This window comes from Protopterus annectens, chromosome 14.part0 (assembly GCF_019279795.1).
Source record: "Protopterus annectens isolate FY-2018-M chromosome 14.part0, PAN1.0, whole genome shotgun sequence".
Lineage (NCBI taxonomy): Eukaryota > Metazoa > Chordata > Ceratodontiformes > Protopteridae > Protopterus > Protopterus annectens.
The window spans coordinates 851,855,733-851,883,346 of NC_056748.1; the positions used below are offsets into that span (position 1 = coordinate 851,855,733).

The following is a 27,614-nucleotide window of genomic DNA, read 5'->3' on the forward strand; positions in this document are numbered from 1 at the left end:
TGTCTGCCAAGGAGAAGACTTCTCAAAATTAGTATCCGTGCTCAGTGGCAAATTTAATGTAACTAAGGCCCTGGACATTTTTCAAACCATGTTCCCCTTACACACACATTTTTGGAACACACAAACATGTTCATGCTCTTTTGGGTTCACTAATATAAGACCATTCACATTACTGTCTGTACCAATTAGTTACAGCCACATGATCATATATACCTCAAATGTGGAACTGTGAAATAAAACTGGCCACAGTAAAGTATCCCAATGTGCTTGTCCTACAAAGCGAAACTTATGACTATTTAACCTGATCATGGCAGCCAGAGTCAGACATTCTCATCCACAGACACCCTGTATTCAGCAATTATAGCCCCATTTTAGAATGTGTACACCTCAGTTGTTTGGCAGTAGTAAAAATATAAAACTTATTTCATGCAAATGTACACTACTACTGCAAAGCCAATCTATTTAAAATGAGCAAGCAGTATGGTAAGTTACTTTCATCCACAGACAACCTTCACCCCCACCCTGCAGTTATAACTGCTTTTCTGACTACATATCATCTGACTGTGATAAAAAATAACACCTCTCAGCTTCTTGGTTCAAGAATCAGGACAAAGCCAAAAAATAAAGGACAAAGGCCTGGAATCAGTGACAGATTTGTCTTATATACTTAGACAAAAAATATTTTTTTTTGCATTAGTATGCATTTTTTTTAAACAAATTTATTGTTTTAACATATAAGAGAAATATCATAACAATTTTATACAAATAATTAAAAATAGGTATTATTATAATATTCAACAAAACAACTAAAGTATTTACAAAGACATCCACTACAATCAGATCAATTAATTAAACTAAAATACTGTGCTATTGAAATTAGAATTTTTTTAACAAATTTTGTAAATTATCCCATACAATAAAATGTGATGTTTTTCTAGTTGTTCTCATTCTAATTGTGCTTATTTCCATATGACACATTATATTCATAACATTTTTAAATTCATTGAACGAAGGAGGTGTATCTGAAATCCAATTTCTAGTTATTATTTTCCTAGCCACTGCTAGGATAGACCATAACAAGGGAAGCTTAATCTTTTAACACATTGAGGTACAGGTGTGTTGAATAATATAAGAGACTTAGAAATAATGAAATTATCTGTAAAAAGAGCCTGCAAAAATTCATTAACTTGACTTCCAGTATTCTTTCAACTTCATACAGTCATAAAACATATGAGCCCAGTCAGCATTAATTTCTACATTACATCTCTTACATAGATTATCTTTATTATTAATTTTATTCATCATCAAAGGTGTATAAAAAGATCTATGTAAAAATTTCCATGTATAAAGTCTCCAGACAATGGAAGATGTAGTTCTATAAGCAGATTCCAATATATATTGTTTATCTTGTTGAGTTGGTGGGTCCCCATTAATAGAGGTGAAATAATTCCAGTATGAATCTACATTGTAAAAGTTTCTTGTCTGATAATTTTATGTATATATGAAAGTTTACCTTTATCAGAAACTTTATGCTGTAAATTTATTATCAAGTAATCAATCAGTTTTGGAATAGATTCTTTAACTGTTATAGACATTAGATCTATTCTATCAATGAGATGTTGTCTAAAGATCTGAACCTCTAACCAGCAAGTTTCTCTTAGATCAAATTCTTGTTTTAAGAAATCTAGATTTTTAACTTTATTATCAGATATCAGCTGATACCAGTACTTTAGATTATTATCTATAGCTAAATGAGCTCCTTCAGAAGTAGATGACATAAGCATACCCTGAGTATAAATTATAGGAATACAATAAAATTCCATTCCCTATACTTAGGGTGCATGAATATAAAGTTACGATAACTAATAATAATATTTAATGGGTAACAGACCATATGTTTAGGTGTAATAGGTGAAGTACAAAATTCCTTTAGCAACCACAACATGGAGTTATTTATAATCATATTTTTATGTGTTAAGGAGATTTTCATGAAGTGCATACTAATTAGCTCCCAATAATCTTTCCATTTTGCGACATATGACCGATCTATTAATAAAGTAATAACTTTTATAATAGAAGAGATAATATATAAATTAAAGTCTGGAAAAGAAATACCCCTTGAGACCAGCTATTAGTATGTTTCTTTAATGCAATCCTAGGTCTATTAGGTGCCCATAAGAAATTTAACATTAGTGTATTCAGTTTCTTGATAGTTATTTTTGTAGGTGAAAGTATTATTGATTGTATTAAGTATAAAATCTTGGGGAATATTATCATTTTAATAATTGTAAGTCTCTCCTCCATAGTAAAAACATATTATTCTAGGTATTAAAAGATTTTGTATATTAAGAAAACAGGTATTATAGTTATTATATATAATAGATTTAATATCTTTAGATAGTATTATACCTAAATAAGTTATCTGACCTGAGTTGGGTACATATTTAGTAAAATCACTAATGAGAGTATTTTTCGTGTATATATAGGTAGTATTTTAGTTTTTCTTCATTGAATATTAAACCAGAAATACTTTTAAAATTCATCATTTTATCAAATAAAGACTGCATAGAAGAATTAGATCCTGCTGATGTAATTAGAACATCATCTGCAAAAAGTTGAATTTTGATGTTGTATTTTCTTCTATTTCAAAACCCTCTATGTCAGTACTGTTTCTAATCAAATTAGCCCAAGGCTCCATTACTAAAGTGAATAATAGTGGAGAAAGTGGACATCCTTGCTTTGTACCTTTAAGAATGGGTATTTTTGTGAAACATATGTTCCTACCTTAATATAAGCCAGCGTTCCTTTGTATAAATGCTCAATTAAATTTACAAATGCATCAGAGAAATTTGTGCATTTCAGTAAGGTAAACAGATAGTCCCAACTTACTGAATCAACTGCTGAACCTATATCAAGACTAATAAGTGTTAAATCTTTCTTTTTCCTATTTGCAAAATCAATTAATGTTAAAGTTCTTCTTATATTATCAAAAGTATTTCTATTTACAATGAAACCCGTCTGATCTATGTCTATAATGCCGGGGATAATTGTCTTCAATCTATCAGCAAAAATACTCATAAACATTTTATAATCAACATTAAGTAATGAGATGGGTCGATATGAAGAACATCTAGTTGGATCTTTATTAGGTTTTAAAATTGGTGAAATAAATGTATATTGCCAAGATGGGGGGGGTTATTAACTCAGTTTGGGCCAGAATAAAAACCTTATGTATTAATGAATATGTAGTTTTAGAAAGGATTTTATATATCTCTGGTATAATACCATCATTACCCGGTGCTTTGTTTGAGTTAAGCTTATTTATTTGTGTAATAACTTCTGTATATGAAATACTCTTGTCCAATAGTTTAATCTGTTGTTTATTAAGCTTTTTATTCATGTTTGTGGTTATAAACTCCTTTATTTTATCTTTAGGTTCCATGTTAATGTTGTTATGGTTAATCTTGTGAAAGTGATTTCTAAATTCATCCAGTATTTCTGGTATACTAGAAACATTCTTCTTTTCCTTAGAGAAAAGATTTCTTTGATATGGTTTTGTTTATTCAATCTTTTTGTTTTATTTTTAAGTCTATGTAAGTATTTGGGGCTTATTGAATAAGACAAAAACTTGTATTCTCTAAAGTTATTTTAACTTTATGAGTCAAAATTTCTTTGTATTTCTCATTTAGTTTGTTTATTTCTTCAATAACTTTCTTGTCCATAATATTTTCTTTATTATTATGTTTATAAGAGTCTAGTTTACTTTGAATATCTAACAATTCCTTATCCCAAGATTTCCTTTTGTTATTATACCATCTGATACTTTGTCCATATAGATATGATTTTAAGGCATCCCAAACATAGACAATGGAGACTTCAGGAGTATTATTTATGTCTAGAAAATGTTGTACTTCTGAAAGTATATATTCTTTATAGTCTTTTAGCTGAGTTAAGTATGCTGGTATCCTTTTGATCTGAACATTATGAGTATTTTTATCATGAATTCAAAACAATTGAGTTATGATCAGATATAGGACATGAAATGATTTTGGAATTAATTAAATCTGTTACCATCTGGTTAGAAATAAAGACCCTATCTATTTTGAATAAGTTTTGTATCTGTTAGAAAAAAAGGTGTATGGTAATGATTTTGACTCTATCTGATTATTAATATCATTCAAATGATAAGAATTAGCAAAATCATTTAAATGTTTTGCATTAGATGTAATTCTTCTTTTCTTTATAGTGGTAGTATCACTTTCATGTAGTATACAATTAAAATCACCAGCTAAAATAATATCCCCTACAGAGAATGATATGATCTTATCAATATGATGTTTCACTGTATTAATACCAATTCCAGGTATCCAATATACATTAATTAAAGTGTAAGTCTTCCCATTAATTTGTATTGTAACCATACAAAACATTCCTTTGTCATCCTGATAAGACTTAATGGTTTTAGGAATGGGCATACTTTTATTCCATAAAATAGCCACTCCTCTTTTTCTGAGTGTGCTCTGAACTAACCAATACTGTATACTTATTAGTGGCTAGTTTATCAATATCTTTTTTCAAGAGATGGGTTTCTTGCAGGAAGACTAGATTGGCCTTGTGTAGATTAATGTATCTTATTAGGCTTGCCCTTTTACACGGATTATTCAATCCATTAATGTTTAAAGAAATTCCTTTTAAAGATGTCATTTGGCATTTTTAAAACTCAAGAATCTTATGATCGAAATAACAAATAACAAGATAAATAATGTTACATCTCCTCTTTTAGGTGTACCTTTAAATATAGCTGTATTTATTAAATCTCTTATGGGATTTTGCATAGGATTCAGTTTTGTTTGTAGTGACAATGAGTGTACAAAATATATTGTGGATGTCAAAACTATATACATATAACAATGAACAAGTGAAAATAATGTAAGGATTAAACCTTGCATCCCACCTGGAGTTGAAAACTCCAACTTAGAGCAGTATTTACTACTCAAGTTAACCCCCTACCCTAAGCAGCAGTACCTCAGCTACCACCTTATCAATTTAATACTAGTTATATTTAACTGAGGTTAACAGTTTTCAATTCAATTATCTATCAAGACAAAACTACACATTTGGTAAAACAGCATTATATAAACTAAAATAAACTTTTTTTTTTTTTTAAAAACTGTTCATACTATTATATAGATCTATGTAATATATAACACTTGTATTCTAATAGCATTCAAATAATCTTAATGTTAGAAATCAAGAGGAGAGAAAATTATGTTCTAACATTCATTTAAATCAAAAACTTTGGCTAATATGATTCAAACATTACATGCATTAAGATGCATCTATTTTCTGTCATGTGAATTCTATCAACAGCTTCCAAAAAAATCTTGAATTGTTTGTATATGAGCATTTACTTAAACTCATTATTGTCAATAGAGTAAAATATTGTATTCATAAAATTATTATAAATCATATTGCATAGTTATGCATATTCTCAGAAACACCTGCGTTATTACCTAAAAAAAAAAGCCATCACACACATAAACACAGACACACACACATACATATACACACACACATATACACACACACACACACACACACACATACATATACACATACACATATATACATACATACACACACACACACACACACACACACACACACACACACACACACACACCTATATATATATATATATATATATATCTGATCTCACTGAGTTGTGTGTTAGTAGAGCACTATCCTACTTGCTGTCCCTAGAATAAATCTGTCTGCTTTATACAAAATAATGCACAGCAAACACATATTAGTAACCAGATTTTACAATCATGCTAACCTACTGCTTTAAAATATATCACATGACATTTCTTCCAGAATAGAGTTATAAGATTATTTATGCTTGCCAATCAGATGAATTAAATGAGTTATAGTAAAGTATATGTTTGGGACACAAGTTTTTAACACAGATTATTATGCTACTGTTAAGTAGATTTTCAAAAAACATTTAAATAAATGTTTCATTTTCTATGCCTTCTAAAATAAGATATTTACTTGCTGCAAGAAACTACATCATCCAAACTCATCATAACTGACATATTTTATGAATAGAGTATTTTTCCTGAATCTGTGGTATGTCAGTGTGATAACCTTGTCAATGTTTATACTAACTGCTTTCAGTTTCTCTGTGAAAATTCTGTGAGTGAAGCTTCTGAGGAAACTCATGGACACTATGCAAGAGACAGCCCACATCCCAGATTGTCTCCCTTAACATTTTGGCGGGAAACTTATTAAAACTTGTGGCAAACATTCATTTTGTCAATAGAGTAAAATATTGTATTCATAGAAATTATTATAAATCATATTAGATAGTTATGCAGATTCTCAGAAAAAAAAGCCATCACACTCACACACACATACACACACACACACACACACACACACACACACACACACACACACACACACACACACACACACACACATATATATATATATATATCTGATCTCACTGAGTTGTGTGTTAGTAGAGCACTATCCTACTTGCTGTCCCTAGAATAAATCTGTCTGCTTTATACAAAATAATGCACAGCAAACACATACTGGTAACCAGATTTTACAATCATGCTAACCTACTGCTTTAAAATATATCACATGACATTTCTTCCAGAATAGAGTTATAAGATTATTTATGTTTGTCAATCAGATGAATTAAATGAGTTATAGTAAAGTATATGTTTGGAACACAAATTTTTAACACAGATTATTATGCTGCTGTTAAGTAGATTTTCAAAAACATTTAAATAAATGTTTCATTTTTTATGCCTTCTAAAATAAGACATTTACTTACTACAAGAAACTACATCATTTAAACTCATTATAACTGACATATTTTATGAACAGAGTATTTTTCCTGAATCTGTGGTATGTCAGCGTGATAACCTTGTCAATGTTTATACTAACTGCTTTCAGTTTCTCTGTGAGAATTCTGTGATTTGAAGATTCTGAGGTAACTCAAGGACATTGTGCATAAGACAGCCCACATCCCAGATTGTCTCTCTTAACATTTTGGCGGAAACTTATTAAAACTAGTGACAAACATTCATTTAGCAGTGTAAATGCATCTAAACATGACAGAACCTCCACAATGTATTCCACAGATCATCACAGCCTCTATGCAAGTGAAATTAAACTCAAAATTACCAACAAGCAATAAAACTCAGCATTCTTCTCCCAACTCAATTTTCATACAAATCCTATTATTCACTGTGCCCACACAGTCTAAAGCATTTCTATATATTAATAAAGAAAAGAAAAAGAGAGTAGAAAATAAAATGGAGTGAGTCAGAAATAAAAAAATGTAAGAGAAAGCTGTAAGAAGTATATACAATGGAATGTTACTTACTGTTTATATTAATAGAGTTAAAAATAAAACATATTATTTACTCTTATTTAGTTCTGATTATTATTAGTTAAAGCATGACAGATTATTTACAAACAAGCATAAGCAGTATAATCAAGAAAGAATAATTAGAAATAGCATTTGAAGAACTTATAAACTTTTACAAGAAATAAATAGGTTATTATTCTATTAATGATATTTTCATTACTGTTCTCTCCCTGCCCTCCCCCACCCTTTTACCCACTACATAATCTAAATAGAATGTCATTGTTTAAACAAAGAAAATAATAAAAGAAGAAGGAAAAAAAAAGGTAAAGATAAAAAAATGTATCAAATTACTAACCTTACTTTTTTCAGAAAGAAAAACAAATCGAGTCACAGCCTGCCATTAAATCCTCAGGCATTTTGACTGGTTATGAAACAAAACATTTCTTTGCACATAGAGAATAACTTTGATTAAATCTTTTCCAAAATATTTGTGGCTTTCTGGAAATGCAGGAACTATATTCAAAAAGATTAATAATGAACTAAAATGATGAGAGAAAAAAAACATATAACAAATCATTTGTTTTTTAGTCTCTTCTTCTTCTCTGAAGTCTTCCAGGATGCTTCAGTTGCCAATCTCTTTAATGAAGAACTAGCCCATTCCATTTCTTCTATTTTATCCAAAATCCTTTTTCTTTGACAAACAGTAAAGCAGAGTCTAAATCATCGAAGACCTTAGGACCATCAGGAAGGAAGATTTTAAGCTTGGCAGGAAACAGAAGGTATGTTTTAAACTGTGCTTTTTAAGCTCCCTTATTAGTGGCAGAAAAACTTTTCTTTTAGCAATTACCATGGAAGAATAGTCATTGTCAAAGCACAGTTGTCTCATTAAACTTAACAGGAGCTTTAGCCCAAGCAGATTTAAGAACCATCTCTTTATCAAAAGATGATAGAAATCTAACTATAACTGATTTAGGATAGTTTTTGTTAGAGTTAGTATTAGCTATAGATCTATGTGCTCTTTCGATACCAAAAGAGAATGCTTCTGGTAAATCTAAAGTTTTAGGGAGCCATGTTGTTAAAAAAGAAGTAATATTGTTACCTTCAATATTTTCTGGCAGTCCAAAAATCCTAATGTTATTGCGCCTAGATCTATTTTCCAGGTCATCCAGCTTTGTTTGTAAATGTGTATTTTGTTTCAGCAGAAACTCAATGTTGATTTCCTGTTCTTGTATTTTACCAAAAGAGAATGCTTCTGGTAAATCTAAAGTTTTAGGGAGCCATGTTGTTAAAAAAGAAGTAATATTGTTACCTTCAATATTTTCTGGCAGTCCAAAAATCCTAATGTTATTGCGCCTAGATCTATTTTCCAGGTCATCCAGCTTTGTTTGTAAATGTGTATTTTGTTTCAGCAGAAACTCAATGTTGATTTCCTGTTCTTGTATTTTATTTTCCATGTCATTCACAGCTTCTTCTATGCCTGTCATCTGGATCTTCTGTTGTTGCAGGTCCATATGTAACAAGTCTATTTGTTTTGTAGTTTTTTCTATGAAAGTGTCTATTTTAGTATCCATTTTATCCATCTTAGCAGTAAGTTGCTGGACTATAATTATCAGAGACTGAAGTTCTTTCTTGATGCTGGAGTCTTGAGAATTTGTCTTACTGGAACTCATTTCAGACTGATAAACTGACAGGAAAATTTCCAAAGTAATTTCTGACAGGAATATTATTAAGATTTCCTTTCTTTTTTAGATATAGTTCAAGAACTATATAAAACAAACATATTTAGAAAGAAAATTACTTCAAGAATTAATTTTTAAGTAATTAATTCCTGTCAATGTAATGAAATTGGTGGAGCTGAAGAAATCTGCTGCTATCCTGTGTTCATCCTTGGCCACGCCCCTAGTATGCATTTTTTGAAGGATATCAAATCTGTAACTAAAATCTAAACCATTATTTAGTGACTACAATCCCCACTGATTTGTTGAAAACCATAAATCTTATAAATAACATACCAAAAAGTAAACAGAATATTGTGGCACTCTGAAAAATCAGAGACTGTAAAAAGTTATAGTTTTGACATTGTTTCAAATAAACAATTACCACGAGTGTTCCTACTTATCTCATACACATGCACAAATGAGCAAATAACCAGAGGGTAAATTGCTTTCATCTACAAATACACCCCACTGCCACCCAACACATTTATAGCCACTTTGTCATGTAAACCTCATTTGACTGTGATAATTTCACATGCATTTCTACAGCTATATCTTATCTATAACAAGCACACGCACACACACACACTCACATACACACATGCGCACACACACACACACACACACACACACACACACACACACACACACACACAATCAGGGACAAATCCAAAAAATAATGAGGACATTGGCATGCATTTTGTGAAGTACATGAAATCTGAAGGTTTGTCAATATCTAGTAACTACAATTTTCAGTGATTTGCCAGGAAAACACAACTTGTATGGGACAGAGACCAAAATATGAGGCAAAGTCAGAGACAATCTGTGAAATTAGGGCCAGTTTCAACTGTGCTTCACTGAAACACTCGCCAGAGAATAAATACTCCAATGATATTCCTACCCATGATCACTAGCTCTGTATAGTCAAACTTTATAAGGAGCAAGAAACAAGAGGATAAGTTAGTTTCATCCAGAGCAAGTTCATCACAATTTAGTGACAGTAATCCTCAATGAATTGCCATAAAAATGCAACTTTAGTGAAGCACAAATCAACAATATAGGCAAAGTCAAGAACGGTGGGTGAATTTTTTTCAACTTTTTTTCTCGCAGTCACCAGAGAACATTCAAACACATTCCATACAAATGCACACTCGTCCTGTGAAGCTAGATTTAAAAAATCAAACAACAAGAGGGTAAGCTGCTTTCATCCACAGTCTTCTCTCCCGCTTCCATATCTCTCAACTGTCCAGATTATCACAGAATGTCTAGATTTCTGCCTTAGATTTTTTTTTTGTTTGATCCTCTTAACATTTGCGTCTTACTGGCAAATCAGTGGATATTAATGTCACTAAATAATGGCATCTGTCTGAGTGTCAGGCATCATATACTTTGGAAAATGCATGCTAATGCAAAACCTGTCATTTTAGCCACTTTCTAAGTTAATAAGAGCAATATTTAATATTTATCCCTGAAATTTGTCCTTTGTCCACCCATTTTTTCCCAGATTTCTTGCACTTAGAAGTTAAGAGGTATGCCCACCCCTACCCATATTTAGTGGACACAATCCTCAGTGATTAGCCAGAAAGCTAAAAATTGTATGACACAGCTCCAAGTAATCACTTAGTTGTTTTGGGAATTACTACTAGACACTAATAAGATATCTGATGGCATAGCACTCCATAGTTTCACTGTTGCTATGAAGTACAAAGAGTAGCCATAGTGATTAATTGAGTTAGTAATGAGCAACTTGCCTGGATTTAAGAATCTGAATTACTTTACTGGAGTGTACTTTTGAACAAGGTTCAGATATTAGTAATTATGTTAAAAGATACTAAAAAATACAGGTTTGTGTGTGGGGGGTGTTACTGTAATATTTAACAATTGTTATACATATGGTGCTTTTTTGCCCCATGACAGAAGTATGACCCATCAGTGATCAACAAGAAAAAGTACAGCTATAAACTAGTAAGTCCAGAGCAAAACAATGAAACTCACAACTTGCTCTAACCCTTAAAAAGGTCACATCCAAACTGCCAAACATGGGGTATTGAGCCATGTATGTAAGAGCCATTCAGGGGAAGGCATCATTCAAGCATCCATGAAGGTTGCTAGGTATGAGGACATTTTCTATACTGTCCTAATTTCATTTCTTGGTGGTGACGAGAACTGCCTTTGCCGTTTTATCCATGTAGAGGTGCTCCTCCACAACTCTGACATGGGCTACCATCACTGGTTTGGCGGTCAGGCCCAAGCCTTCCCTGCACTTGCACCCTCTATTCCCAGCTGAGGCTCTGTCATTAGAGTAGCATCACAAACCCTCCTTCCTAGGATAAGCATGTGCACCCAGCACTGCCAGCATCATTAGGTGCCCGAGCTGCTATTTGAAATTGATTTACCCAAAAGGCCCAGACCATGGCAAAGGCTTTATCCCTCTATGCCACCAGTACTGGCCCTATTTATTTTGCATATTGTAAGTATGATGTAACTGATGAAGAGCCTGTGCCATCCATTCTGCTTATCTAGTTAGTGATTTAATAACTAAATAAATGAAATATCAAAATGGCTGTCCTTATTAAGACACTTTGTAGTGCAAAAAAAAAAACTATAAAACAGAGCGATGCACGGGATATTAGCAGCACTACACAAAAAATCAAGGTATCATGAAACACGTTTGTTTTCATTCCTACCGTTATTTCACAGAAAATTATCTAGCTGCCATTGTGTAAACCTTTACAAACACATTTTAGTAAGCAGTTGATAATTAATTGTAGTACAAAATATTTTAACATACAGCAAGTTGAATGCTAATATAATAAAGATTACCAAATACCATCCTTAAATTTAAGAATAGCAAACATTTATATTTACTGAGAATAAGAGGATAAAGGGCCGAGTCTATGTTTACCTGATTAAAGTCCTTGAAATGGAATTCTTTACAAATTGCATCCCTGCCTTCAACCTCATTCCAGCCCACAGCGTTCAGGTTAGGCAGTAACAGGTCTCTCTCCTCTGCATTTAGTGGGTGAACTTTCCTTGACTGTGAAGAAAAGAAAACATGATAAATCTGATGACCAAAACCACCTTCTCACATTAACACCTGTCAGTTTTCCAAAGAGGATATCAGTTTACATTCCATTCTTTTCAGATATCACATTATTTACAGGATTGCTAATTTTTAAGAAAGTGTTACATTCTTTTTGTACACATTACCCCAGGCGAATCTTTACATTTTATCTGCCACACATCAAGCTTTCATGTATAGCCATATTTTTTGTATTTTTTTTATTTTATTTTATATTTCCTTTCCCCACTTTTTCTTTCTGTATGGAGGTACATGAATTTTGTTCTTCCTATATCCTATGCTTACTAAAATCCTTTTTTATTCACTCATGTGATCTTTTTTTTTTTCTGTTAACCAGGGTAGTATAGAACCACTCCAGATACAACCTGGGAAGAACGTCTAGCAACTCGCTTAGAGTCACACTGTAGGCAAAAGAAGGCTGAGAGAATCATACTCTGCAGTACAGAAAGATGAAGCATCACATAAGACTATAGAGCCTTAAACCACTTGTTAACTACCAGACCATCTTTCCAATAAGACTCACTACTTACTTGATAAGGATGTTTAAAAGAATAACTGTGATTTGGTACTTTATGCATCAAATGCATTCTCACCTCCGACTGAAAAATGAGCTACAGCTAGATTAAATGTGACATGTGAAAAATAAACGCTGACTACGTTAAATGTAATAGTTGTTTGCACGCCAAAGTGGAACATTAAAGAAACTGTTCTGCAATCCCAAAGCTCCCTTGCACTGGCTCATCAAATCAGCACCAAACACCAGGTGCCATGTGCTGGTGAGATGGTTGTGCGCCCCTGTACACCTTTTTCTGGTGTACTTAATCAGACAGGTATGCTTTAAAGAAATTTTTGAAACCAGGTATGGGAAGGACTCCAGAGTGTACTTAAATCATTGAGATAAACAAAAAGGTTTGCCTGTTTTTCTAATTTCCTGTATATTAATGTATTGAGAAAATAAATGAAAACTAAACACAAATGAGAATATAGATATATCCAGCCTATCCCCAGAATTCTTCAGCTGACATGTACCTCATAAGTGGTCAGAAAGTCCTTCTATGTGGCACATCTCATTACCAAGGGTTTTGCATCCAGAAAGAAAGAGGTCATCATCCCTCTCAGCTCTTCCCTCATTAGGCCAATCAGAGTATAAAACCCCATTTGGCATGTACCTCATTAGACACATGCAACAACTGGAAAGGCCACAAAAGTACCTCTCAAATAGGATCCTGGGCCTTAAACGCATGTCCTACACGGACAGACTCAAAAATACTCCAGATAGTCTCTCTCATATCATCTACTAAGAGTCAATCTCTAATTGACTTACAAAGCATATCTGACCCAGCACTGTTAGAAATGCTACATCTAAAGAAATCCAAATCACTTCACACCACATGCTCGAGAGACCTCAACCTCATTACCATAATCAACAGAACATGCTGGAGGGACAGGTTCATAACCCAGAGACTGCTTTTGCTTTGGAATAGACTTACCATACATGTCTAGCAGAGCACCTCACTGACCCTCTTCAAGAGAAATCTTGATGAGTGGATGGGAAATAGAAAGTTCACCCCGGGGATCACTATAGTGGCTCTACTTGATAGAGGCAGTGGGAACTAACGTCAGGCAGCATGATGCCAGGGCACTTACCATATTGTGAATGTTTTTAGTATGCTGTATAATGTTCCTTGGCTTCATTGGCTATACAAGCATGTTAATAGAGTCAGCTGTACCCACCAGGAATAAGTACAGAACTAACTCAAAAAACAAGCTTCCATGGTGGAATCACAACATCAGTAGGCTGCATAGATAAGGTCTCTTTAAGACCAAGATTGAAGAGATGAAGACCTTATATAATAGATAATGATATATGATCATGTGACTTGATTCCTGAATCTGCATTGGTACTTGAATTAAGAAGTTTGGTATAACTGACTGTTTTATGAATGTAGAAAAACATGGTCTAATGAAGTGGATTTTTCCCACAAAAGTGCTTACTTTTATATTTTGTTTTGTTAATAAAAGGTCCTCTGTCATTTTATACGTTGTTTTTATTTTTATTTTACAGGCTAACATCATTGCATGTGCAATACAGATACATGCACCACAATATAAATGTATTCTCATTATATTTTACTGTAGTAATACTTACCAGCTTTTCAGTAAATAAAAGCAACACCTGTGTAAATATAAAACAACATGCCACACAAAAATGTAAGAAAAAATAACAAGACAATTCAGCTGATTGTCACAGTGATACAGAAATTAATATTTCTTGTTCACAGTGCTTAGATCACTGGTTTAATGTCAGAAAGTGGGTACCTTTGATTCAGAGTTTTCTCTGGAGTGTCCAATTCCTTACTACATCTGAAAGATATATTGTTAGGTGAATTTGTGAGTTTCTGAATCTCCCATGTGTGTGTGTGTGTGTGTGTGTGTGTGTGTGTGTGTGTGTGTGTGTGTGTGTGTGTGTGTGTGTGTGTGTGTGTGTGTGTACTGGGGGGCTGTCTACTACAAGCACTCGAGTCCCAGGCACTCACATACCACTATGTCCCAGTCAGTGACTCAAGTATCTTGTAGCTTGCATGGCTGGCTGCCCTCGCTCAAATTCAATTACATGTTCAGGCAAAGTGCATCAGGACAAGGTTAGTGTGGGAGGAGATGGGAGTGCAGGTTAGGATTTTAGGTAATTATTAGGAGTGGATTTAGGTTTAAGGATGGGGAACTTTGTTTAGGAAGCAGGAGGGAAGTCAGGTTTAGGGAGTGGTAGGGGACTTTTAAGGTTATGGAGTTATCAGGAACCTTAGGTTTAGGGATCAGGAGGGGATTTTAACATTTAGGAAGCAGAAGGGAAGTTTATGGTTAAGTAGTGGGAGTGGAGTTTTAGGGTTATGGAATGACCAGAAACTTTAGGTTTAGAGAGGAGGGGAGTGACGTTTTAAGTTTAGAGAGAGATCAAGGACATTATGGTTTGCAAGGAGTGTGCTATGGTCAGTGTTAGGGACAGGGAGTTTTAGGGTTAGAGTTAGGGTTCTGGTAAGGCTATGTAATTCAGCAGAGTCAGATGCTGGGAAGAATAGGTAAATCTCTAGGATCGGCTAGTGGGATTTAGGGCACTTGTCAATTGTGGCAACAAGCATTCCATGAACTACTTGCACACAAGTACTTGTAGCAGATTAATTTATGTGTTTGCCTGCATCCTGGCATTAGCTGGCAGCTCATTCAGAAGTGGTTCTATATTTTTGACCACACGAGTGCCAAAATAAACCTGAGCTCTCCCACAACTCTGAATAAGATTAAATAAATATTAGAGAAAATACAATTAACAAATTAACTGCACTGTATTTATAATTCACATTTTGGAGCTAAGGTTTATATGTTATGGCAGGGAAGCAAAGTTCTACAGTGCTAGCAGAGTTAATGTAAACTGACAGCAGGGTGTGTGTGTGTGTGTGTGTGTGTGTGTGTGTGTGTGTGTGTGTGTGTGTGTGTGTGTGTGTGTGTGTGTGTGTGTGTGTGTGTTTAAAACTACAGTACGAACAAATAAGAAAAATACATTTTGGATCTTGAATGTATTCCATTTATTTTCATTGGTTATATGAACCATTTTATTACAATGCTGTATATATCAGATATACATATTTGTATTGTTCTACAACGTTATGAGAAAGTATACTATTTACTGCAGATCTTTAAAAAATCAGAATGTGACCAAAACTGCTGATAAAGAAATATATAACAATATAACCTATGGCTTTTACAGTTCAAATATTAAAGGCTTTTTATAAAAGTTAAATATGAGAATGAATAATAATTTCCACAAGACTTTCGAACACAATACATACTGCAGGCAGAATTATTTGATGACCAGTCTTCCACTGAGACTCTGTGCTGCTAAATATGCAAGCTGATGTTTGGCCTTTTCAAAAGCTAAGGCAAAGCTAATAAAGCACACAATGAAATTGCTGTCATTCACCTTTCCTCCATTAGATCCCACTGATAAAAAGATGAAATCCTACCACTGCCTCCTAGCAACCGCTTAGTCTGGTTACTTATCAGCACTTTGGTGTTTTCCAGTTGCATAAATCATTTGAAACCAAGGAGAGAGGAAAAAGTAAACAAACCTTTTGCAACTCATATTTAGAAACATGTTATTGTTTAACTGAGAGTGGTAATACGTACCATAATAGGAATGCTTATGTCTTGTTTATCTGTGAATATGCAAGTAGTGGATTTCACAGTCATCTTTCACAAAACAGTTTATTAGTTCTCTGTATAAATATTATCATTGTTTCACCTAATCAGTTTACTTATGGTTGTGCAATACAACGTGTGATGTGCCAATCAGAGTTATGTTTTCATAAATGTGCCATCACCAATGCAAGAGCAACATAATAACAGGTAACCTAGCACATATATGTCAGCTTACAAAAAATGTGCCCTCCTGAACTCACTTCATAAAGGTTACATCAGTTCTGATGAAAGATAAAGACACACAACGGTATGCCCAAAACAGCAGAATTTTTAGCATTATCACACCACCAAAGAGGTGCAGCTGACATTTTTTTTTTTTGTTGCAGTACTTAATGAAATGGACATGATTGTTAGACAAAATACAGCAGTGTACAGCTAGCAATATAGCATGATAACTTAAGGCAAGTGCATTGTACAATGTTAATCTGAGTTTGGTTCTTATGACCTCCAAATTAATGCACATTGAGCCAAAACAAGTCACCTGACCAGATGGATGCTCTTAAGTCACCACTAAAAACAAGTATTTGTGTCTTACCCAGACAATATAAACTAAAGAAAAATGTGAGGAAATCACCAATTCTAGAGCCATTTAAGTCAGTGATATAAAAGGAAAGTTAAGCATGTATGTGACCTTACTGAGAGGTTTTAATGACTGATGTTTATAGTACTAATAACAAAGCTTTCTAGGTACTGTACCAATAGTGTCATTAAAATCTTTAAGGCAATCATAAGCCTTTTTAATGTTACCACTTGCTGTTGCACATAAAGAAATGCCACTGTTAGGGTACAATACCTTTATCTCCTTGTAGTCTGAGGTGGCCTGCCTTGTGCATCACTATCTCCCCTTGTGTCACAGTCTGAAGCATAGTAATTTACATAAGCAGATGCTGACACAACAAAATCTGTGATCATGACTTAGGATAACAGCTGAACCAAGAGCAAAACTGTTAATAACTGAGTAGAAGTTGTCATACCTCTTCTCAACTATCCCTAATTTTGCACATCTCTGATCGTCTCATATTTTTCATTTTATGCTGAATCAGTGAGGATTACAGCTGGTCAGTTATGCCAGACAGAGTTTCATACATCTTATTATTCAAAATATGCGTGTTGATGCAAACCTTTTGCTCTATTAAATGAATCAGAGTAATATTTTAAAAACATCCCTGATTTTTGCCTTTGAACACCCCCACCCCCCATACACACACACACACACACACACACACACACAAACATACACGCATATTATTTTGCCTTTGCCCAGAATTCTTGAGCAAAGACGTTAAGAGGCATGGGGCAAACACAAGATGATCTAGAGACAATCCTCAGGAAGAAATATTCTGGTTATCTGAATACATCAAGGAGCCTACAAACTGTAAGAAATTATGTTTGCTAAGTACAAAGAAAAAATATGAAGTCAGTGAGGAGCAAAATTATAACAAAGCAAAATGTGGGAAGCAAATTAAATGTAAATCCTTGCGTAAAGAAAATAGTCAAAGGAGACAAAAGGCATGGTTTAATGTACCGGGCCAGAAAAAGACATGTGAATGAGCTGTGCATTTATTGCTAATATAAAAAGATGAGATAACAGTAGATACCAATAAGTAAAACTCTGTAATGATTAAAGACTATACCTTTCCAATTATCTACTGGAAAAGACAGCTAACACAGACTCAAAATATGGCCTAGAAATTACTGTTAAGGGAAATTTCAGAAATGGAAAATATGTAGTTTAATCCTAAAGAAAAATTGTTAGGAAGCTGTTTCCTGTTTACTTGCACAGTAGTTACACTAGAATCACCTACTAGCTTGTACTAGAATGAAAGCAGTGATTGCTTGACACCACTGTGCCCTGTTTTGGGGAGTTTTTCCTTTACACAATGCTGTGGGTCCAAGTAGTTGGAATATATACGTTTGGTGGTGTGGATGGGTATACCGGCTATAAGAAAGTATTTTCAGATTAAAGCCATTAGACTGAATGGCACAGATGCAGTTGAACTGCTTGTGACTGTTGAAGTACATTCCAAGTAATCACAGTCTAAGCTCACATTCTGGAAATTTGCCAGAAAGTGCCTTACTGCTCCGAAAAGTTACAATGTAAATTGATTGTTTATTTATTCTTTTACTTAATTACTTGCTTATATTTGTTGACCAGGTAGTTCCCACTAGGCATTGTCTATTTTCAAAGTAGACTCAAGGTAGTATTCAAATGTACAACACACAGTTTGGCCAGTACTCCCAAGAACTACCCTAATCTTCTACCACTTCCTGTATAGAACTGAGTGCCATGGATAGTGTTAGATATTATGAATATAAGGCTGAAATTAATTCTGTTGTAAATATGTTGAAAGAAAAAGCTTGCTTAAATGCAGAAACAGAGTTTAGTAATATGTGATCAGCAGTCATACTAAATGACCATGGCTTGGAAAATAAGGAACCTGCTGAATGGACATTTTTCCCTTACAGACTTAAAAACAGGATGTATGCAAGAGCAAAAATGCAAAATCTGCTTTTAAAGAACACTGACATGTTTTTCTGCATATAAAAAATGGACACAATATGTTTCCTAAAACAACAGGATATGTTTATGACACTGTGACAATGTGTTTTATTAGAAATATGTTTTTCTGCATGGAAAACAGGACATGACTATCAGCATAGGCACAAGAAAAGATGTTCTTATACAAAGATCCAAATAGAATACAGGACAATGTGTTTCCTCAAAAATATGTTTTTCTGCATGGACAACAGGACACTGTTACAGGATGTTCACACTGTCAGAAAAGATGGTCTCTTACAAGACATTGTTAAACAAGGAAGCTTAGTATTGTTTCTACAGGATGAGCAATTCTCCAAAATAGAATATCAAGAGGAAATGTATATGTTTATGCATGACTAAAAAGTGTATATAAAGAGCTGTATAAATCCAGTTATGTTAGAGGTATGGTAGGGACTCATTTGTCCTAAGGTAAATGTTATATCTCTCGCATCATCTGTACTATATGAGAAGTAAAGTTGGAACAGTACTTTTAAGCTGCAACGTTTGTCCAGTTTGATTTATTATAAAAGTTATTTGTTACTGCTCTCTAAAGTTGATGCTGCAAAGTATATTCTCTCATCAGTGTATATTCTGCAAGTTTCTGTATGCAACAGACTGTGAATGCAAATATAACCAGACTTTGAATTTTAGCAGAATCCAGCCAGCAAGACTGAGTGTCTTAAGAACACTTCAAATCCATCACACCAAGCAGTAAGCAGCTCCATGTAATTTTTTCAATGGGAAGCTAGCCTGCATTTGAACCTACAATCTGCAATTCAAACACAGGGGGAGTGATGGTAAGCCCTGCAGAGGGTCACTTCAGTCAAATTGCAGTAACTAACATTTGTACGTATGTGTAAATCCTAAACAGAAGTATTCCAGTTTATGCAGCTTGCAGTAGTAAAGTTTTTTAGATGTCTAAAATCCGGAGTGAGACTAGTTCAAGAAATTCGCAGTGCCATAAATTCTTCAAGAAAAGGTGAATGTCCACTAGCACAGTAGTCCGCTGCCTGTTGTGCTTCACCAGCTTCTCAAGTGACCCTGAAAAATTTCTAGCCATCTGCAATAACAGCTTGATCACCTGTTTTCTTGCTAACTGGTAAGACTTTTTTCTGTGTCACATATTTGGTGTGGATGATGTTAAACAGTTTGTATATTCTTAAGAGAGTTTGTATATTCTTAAGACAGTTTGTATATTCATACATAGTTTGTGTATTCCTAGACAGTTTGTATATTACTAGACAGTATGGATATTATTTATAATTCATGCAGGAGTAAACCAAACTTTAGTAAATTGCTATGTTGGTATACACAGCACATTAGTAAATGTAAAACCTTATTATGGCAGGTTGATAGTAAGGCATTATGCAAATGTATTACAATATTTGACTGGTATCTCAAAGAAAACCATGTGAAAAATGACAAATGTTTAGTGTGTGCTTCAACAAAAACTGCATTTTGTGTATTATGCCATAAAATAATATTGCATCATATTGCTAAAAAAATAGACTGTAAAGACAGATCTGTTCATGATAAAGAATTAACTAAGGGTAAAGTGTTTCCATTACATTCTGATGTTGAACAGTTATGTCCTGTCACCACATGTGAGTCAAATCAGTTACTGATAGAACCCCTAGTACATTTTGTTACAAAGGAATGTAGTAAACTTCTAAAAGACAGACACAATGAGTTCAGGAAGCTTAGACAAGTTATACATACATCTTTTCAAAAGTGCATAGGAGTTTCAAATTCAGCAGAACAGCTTGCTAAAGAATGTCAGAAAGACCATGCAACATTACAGGAAATTCAGCAGCAGTTGCAGGATAAAGGAAATAAATTAGCTGAACTGACAAAGACTGGGAACTTCCTGCATACACAGTTAATCTGTGCAAAAGAAATATATTTTATAATATGTTTATGTTTTGAAAATGGTTAAACATACATGGTAGGATGGTAGGATCTGATGTCTGGACAAATCATTTTTAAATGTTTTACTTTCATTCAGTTAAAGCAAGACATCTATCAGTACTACAGTAAAGTAAAGCATATGAATGCCATTCTTAGCACAGTCAAAAGGTAAACAAAAACTGTTCTAGTGTATAAAATTAAATAAAAATAGATGAGTAAAAATTTAAAGTCACAAGACTGACATGCTTGTATAAAGATATACAGATACAAGACAGACATGCATATATGTTCTTTTCATCTAGAGTACATTTGTTTACAATACACAAAAGCAAAAGGCAGATGTCAGCAAATATAAATATAAACATATGTTAATTAAACTAATATCTATTTTGTTTTTTACAATTTGTTTATAATTATATAGTAACACCAAACAGTTAAAGTTCTGAATTTTAAAAAGAAAATCACAGATGGTATTATTCAAACAGTTTTTGTAAAATTAATGGCAGGACAGTTAAATAGTTAAATAGTGAAATAGATAAATAAATAAAAAATACTGAAATCCATGTAAGGTAATTGTAAAATAATGTCTATTTATGTTGTATAAATGCATAGTTATGCAAATCACAATCATATTAAAGGAAAAATGCCAAAAGAATTAATTATAGTTTATAGAGTATAAAATGTGAGCTCAGACCTTCCTAGACTGAATGAATAGTTACAGGAAATGTTGGAAAGATCAGATAAACAACAAGACTGATTGCCAGATAAGTAGCTTGAGTTTTTCTAAAGCATCACTGTTATTAAAACATAATTGTTAAAATGTTTACAGGCAACACTATTTGGTAATTGTAATAAAATGTCACAATTGTGCATAGATGCCACTTATAATCTGTTTGCAAGTAAATGTTAAAAGGACAAAAAAACTCCAGTTGTATCAAGTACAGTCAGCAAATGGGCTATAGTATATATACAGTTCAAATCAATTGTGCAGGAGGGTGTAAATACCTACTAGAGGTAATATACAGTGAAAGCTTTATTTAGTAACCTAATAAAATAAATGTATAACCAAAGTGTTGGGCTGACATACATTCTATTCTCACAGCATAGGGCAGGTAAACAGTGCTGCAGTACTACAGGGGGAGGGGTACTTTCTCAGTTTTACACTGACTGTATAAGGGGGAAGGGCACTTTCTCAGTTTTACACTGACTGTATAAGCAGTACTGCACAAGGGTCTGAAATAAAGCTATAAGGGGGAAGGGCACTTTCTCGGTTTTACACTGACTGTATCAGCAGTACTGCACAAGGGTCTGAAATAAAGCTACAGAAAAAATAAACAACAAGGGTCTGAAATAAAGCTACAGAAAAAATAAACAACAAGGGTCTGAAATAAAGCTACAGAAAAAATAAACAACAAGGGTCTGAAATAAAGCTACAGAAAAAATAAACAACAAGGGTCTGAAATAAAGCTACAGAAAAAAATAAACAATAAGGGTCTGAAATAAAGCTACAGAAAAAATAAACAAGGGTCTAAAATAAAGCTAGAGGAAAAAATATCTCATTCCTTCTTGACAATACTCTTTTGGGGGGGGGGACAGGTATTAGTGTATTAGAAATACTGGTAAACTGGATTAAACCTGACAGGATAAGATATTTTACAAGTTGTTAATAGCTATCATAATGGTTATTATTGTATTGTTTAGTATTAAATTGTATTTACAACCTGTTAAACTGTAAAGCTATACAAGAGATGGTTTAAAAAACAAAATATGGCTTAAAATTGATTACAGCTATACAAAAGAGAGTAAAGATATGTAAAAAAAATGAACAAGATTGGTCACTATTTTTAATATGTTTTTGGCAAAACAATGTTGGTATAAAAAAGCATCAATGTTTCTAATTGCTGAGTATGTAGTTTAAAATAACAGGACATATGGATATGGTATCAATTCCACTAGATATTTCTAAAGAGACATAAAAATTTTCCAAGATTTTGCTTAATATTAATGTTATTAAATTTGTAAGATTAGACTAAATGTACTTTACAGTCTTTCTATGTACAAATGTAGAAAATTTCAGTACAAATGATAGTCTTTGTATGTGCAAATGCAGAAAAATTCAGTACAAATGAAATTAATGTCTAGTAATGAATATGTGTGAAAAAAACATATTTAAAGAAAACAATGGGTCCAGGGTACCTACTAGATTAAAATGCATAAATAGCAAACAGTCTATGTAAATAAATACTGATCAGGATACATTGTAATAAGTTCAAAACTAATTTGTCAAGTTGTAATATCACTGGTTTTACCCCAGTAAAATAATTGCTTTCAAATATTTATTATCTACGCCCAGTTCAGTACTTTACCAAGATGTTAATGGGCAGTTCAAAGACATGACCACAATGTTATGGTTAAAATGACATTGAAATTGTGTGTTTTCAGTAGTGTATAAATGCTTGCAGTAGCACATGGTTACTGTCTCTTATAGTTAATTCAACAGTTGCAAAGAGTTAATGGAACAGTTCTAAGTCATAAATTAAATTCTGTGATTGCAAAAGAATAAATTGATCATATTAAAAAAAATAACATTAAAGGAGACACAGCTCATAATTGATAAAATATTTTCACAGAATGGTCTGCAAAAGAAAAAGTTTGAAATACATTCAGTTTTTGTAGTAATACTTAATATCATTGTATTAACTATGTAAAATTGCATTTTGACTTGTATCAAAAGAAGACTATAGGTTTGCTTCTTAATGTGTTTTCTATATAAAATGTTTTGAGTATGTTTAAAAACAGAGGGAATTGTTAGATATTATGAATATAAGGCTGAAATTAATTCTGTTGTAAATATGTTGAAAGAAAAAGCTTGCTTAAATGCAGAAACAGAGTTTAGTAATATGTGATCAGCAGTCATACTAAATGACCATGGCTTGGAAAATAAGGAACCTGCTGAATGGACATTTTTCCCTTACAGACTTAAAACAGGATGTATGCAAGAGCAAAAATGCAAAATCTGCTTTTAAAGAACACTGACATGTTTTTCTGCATATAAAAAATGGACACAATATGTTTCATAAAATAACAGGATGGACACAATATGTTTCCTAAAACAACAGGATATGTTTATTACACTGTGACAATGTGTTTTCTCAGAAATATGTTTTTCTGCATGGAAAACAGGACATGACTATCAGCATTGGCACAAGAACAGATGTTCTTATACAAAGATCCAAATAGAATACAGGACAATGTGTTTCCTCAAAAATATGTTTTTCTGCATGGACAACAGGACACTGTTACAGGATGTTCACACTGTCAGAAAAGATGGTCTCTTACAAGACATTGTTAAACAAGGAAGCTTAGTATTGTTTCTACAGGATGAGCAATTCTCCAAAATAGAATATCAAGAGGAAATGTATATGTTTATGCATGACTAAAAAGTGTATATAAAGAGCTGTATAAATCCAGTTATGTTAGAGGTATGGTAGGGACTCATTTGTCCTAAGGTAAATGTTATATCTCTCACATCATCTGTACTATATGAGAAGTAAAGTTGGAACAGTACTTTTAAGCTGCAACGTTTGTCCAGTTTGATTTATTATAAAAGTTATTTGTTACTGCTCTCTAAAGTTGATGCTGCAAAGTATATTCTCTCATCAGTGTATATTCTGCAAGTTTCTGTATGCAACAGACTGTGAATGCAAATATAACCAGACTTTGAATTTTAGCAGAATCCAGCCAGCAAGACTAAGTGTCTTAAGAACACTTCAAATCCATCACACCAAGCAGTAAGCAGCTCCATGTAATTTTTTCAGATAGATGCAGTGCCCATGAGTGTTTTACATAAATTTATAGAATTCACCAATATTATTCTGTTAAATGAGTGAGAATATACAGAAAAGAGCAGTGAAGCTCCATGCCTGAAGAATGGATGAGTTTCACCAAAATCTAGGAGATCACTGAAGTATTGTGCCAGGCTGGATGGAAGAAGTCTGATACAGGAAACTAGGAACCAGACAGTGGGTATATTTTTACATGAAATACATTTTATGTAAAACACAAACTCCAAAAGGCTCCAAAACCAAACCAAACCCAAGGCAGAAAGTCATGAGCAACGACTGTTTTATTTGGTAAATCGATTAACACCAGAGCCAATAAATTACATATATATTAAGAACTTTCATCACTTATCGAACTTCATCAAAATATAAAAACAGTTAAGTTACAAAACTTTTATAAATACATCCATGAACAATGACAACACTTCCTTTGATGTTTCAAGAGGGAGTGTCTCCAACCATTCCTTGGCAAAGTAGTATCACAGTGCCATCTAGTGTTCAGAAGATTTAAGTGCACTTCATCTTAATAGTATGTAATCTTGCAAGCCAGCTAGAATAGGTAAATTTTTTGTGTCATACAGATTGTATTTTTGTGTATGTATAAAAGTATTCTGTGAAACATCTTAAATCAAAAATAAAATCACATTTAATGAATATGTAATAATTTAGCCATGTAAACCATAAATATGTTAAAATCGTATACATAAAAAATTGCTCCAAAAACATAATATCTAAAAATAACTCAACATTCAATGCATGCAATGATATGGTAAATAAATGTTAAAACCAATGGTAGCAGGAAATAGGGGCATTCAATTAAAGAGTACATAAAATGTATTTCATACGTCTTTTCCCTGAAGGAGCCTAAATGGGAGGAAAAACTGTGTGCTAGATACAAAGTTCACATAATAGGTTTATTTGTTGATGTGTTGTGCATTTAAAATGTAAAATGGTACTTAAAATGTGAACCAGTAGAGAAGGGGCCAAAGGCATTATTGTGCCATTCGCCCCAACCCTGTTTCATTACCTAGTCAATGCTTTAAATTTTAAAAGGGGTGCGGGTGCAATGGATCAAGACTCATTAAGTCCAGGTCCAACCATGGGCATTCAAAGTCAATTGCCAATATAACTCCCTTAGTTCCAGAAGCTGTACTCATGGACCTCCCCTCATTTCCTCCTTTAATCCTTCTATAACTACAACCTTAAATGTGTGACATTCGTTGTACAAAACATGTCTTACCAAGGCATTATTAGGGTTCCTTTTGTTGATGTTACACTGATGTTCATAAATTCCTTCCTTCAACCTACCTATGTAAAAATATGGGCACTGCTGCCATAATGCCACATAGACCACCCTCCTAAAATTACACTCAAAATTTGACCTAACTTTGAATTCATTGCCTTTAATAAGAAACCTGACACACATTATAATGAATTTAGATTGGGAACAGAACTCACATTTCTTCATAAGACAAACTTGATGCATGTTTTCTTTAGATGTGTGTTCCAAAATTTCCTTCAGGCTCCTATCTCTTTTAAGTGTAAAACTAAGTTTGTGTCCTAACTTCTCTCTCAAGGTGGGATTTTCACAAACAACCACCCATTTTTTTCAATAACTTGTTTTAGTATTCTGTGGTCCATATTAAAGTTAGGTATGAAATTCATGGAGTATTGAGGTCCAATAAAGTCCCCAGTTACATCGCCCTCCACTTCAGGCTCTACATCTTGTATTCTAAGATTTGTTGACCCTCCTAAGATAGGTATAAACTATCCTGCATTTCTTTTTCTCATAACCTCCAACTTAAGTTCCTTGAGCAGTCTGTCAAGGTAACCTCTCTTACAGAACATACCCAGTAAAAGTTCAAATTCATTCTGGAAGCCCTCATCCATGGTGACCACTCTAGCAGCTCTAACCAATTGCCCTTTCATCACAGACTTCTTCTGATGGAAGGGGTGGTAGCTGTTAAAATGGAAAAAGGAGTTTGAATAACTGGGTTTTCTAAAAATCGTAGCTGTAAATCTGTGATTATTCCTGTCCTTACTCAGGAGGATGTCCAGGTAAGATATTTTCTCACTGTCGAATTCATACATTAATTTCAAAAAGTTACTAGTGGTGTTGATATAAGTTAAAAATGCCTTAATCCCTTCTACCCCATCCCTACATAAAATAAAAATATCATCCAGATAAAGTGTGTAAATCTTAAGTCTATCCTTGTACTCTGGATGATCTAAAACATATTGGTGTTCCCATTGAGCCAACACTGTATTAGCAAACATGCCACCACAAGGGGAGCCCATAGCTGCACCAGTTTTCTCAAGATAAAAATCACCCTTAAAAAACAAAAAAAAATGTTATTCAACACCAGCTCTAACAGGTCCTCTTATAGGTTGATGTCATGCTGTGGGACCCCTTTTCTGTGTAAATAACCAACCACCATACTAATTTTTACATCCTGGGGAATGACACTGTATAAATCCCTTACATCAATTATTAAAAATACATCATCCTCCTTAAAATGTGTTCCCTCTATGGTGGCTAAAAAGGACCACAAGTCTTTACATGTGTTTTTCACTGTGTAGATGCACTATTAGTTTTCGGCAATAAATTTTGCACTGAGGTATGTGATGGAATTACATCCGTCACCTATAGGGTACATTGGGGAGTCTGATGCACTCTTGTGTATCTTTGGGATACCAAATAACATGGGGATTGTGAGGTAGGGCATGTGTAGCTAGTTAAAAAGATTCACATTGATTCTCCTTTCAAGTAACACGTCATCGAGTGCCTTTGAGATGTTTCAATAGCTACAATTTAGTTCATTTTTGGAAACCCCTTGATGTGTCAGTGTCTAATATTCTTTCCATCCTCTGACTGTACTGGTGGATA

At 33.5% G+C, this 27,614-nt stretch overlaps 1 protein-coding gene across 1 annotated transcript in view; it reads right to left on the minus strand.

Annotated features, from left to right (window-relative positions):
- PCBD1 (pterin-4 alpha-carbinolamine dehydratase 1) overlaps positions 1 to 27,614 on the minus strand; it is a 195,465-nt gene that overhangs the window by 98,936 nt on the left and 68,915 nt on the right. Inside the window, exon 2 of the mRNA XM_044056609.1 lies at positions 12,011 to 12,142. Coding sequence (XP_043912544.1) covers positions 12,011 to 12,142 — 132 coding nt within the window. The remainder of the gene's footprint in view (positions 1 to 12,010; positions 12,143 to 27,614) is intronic.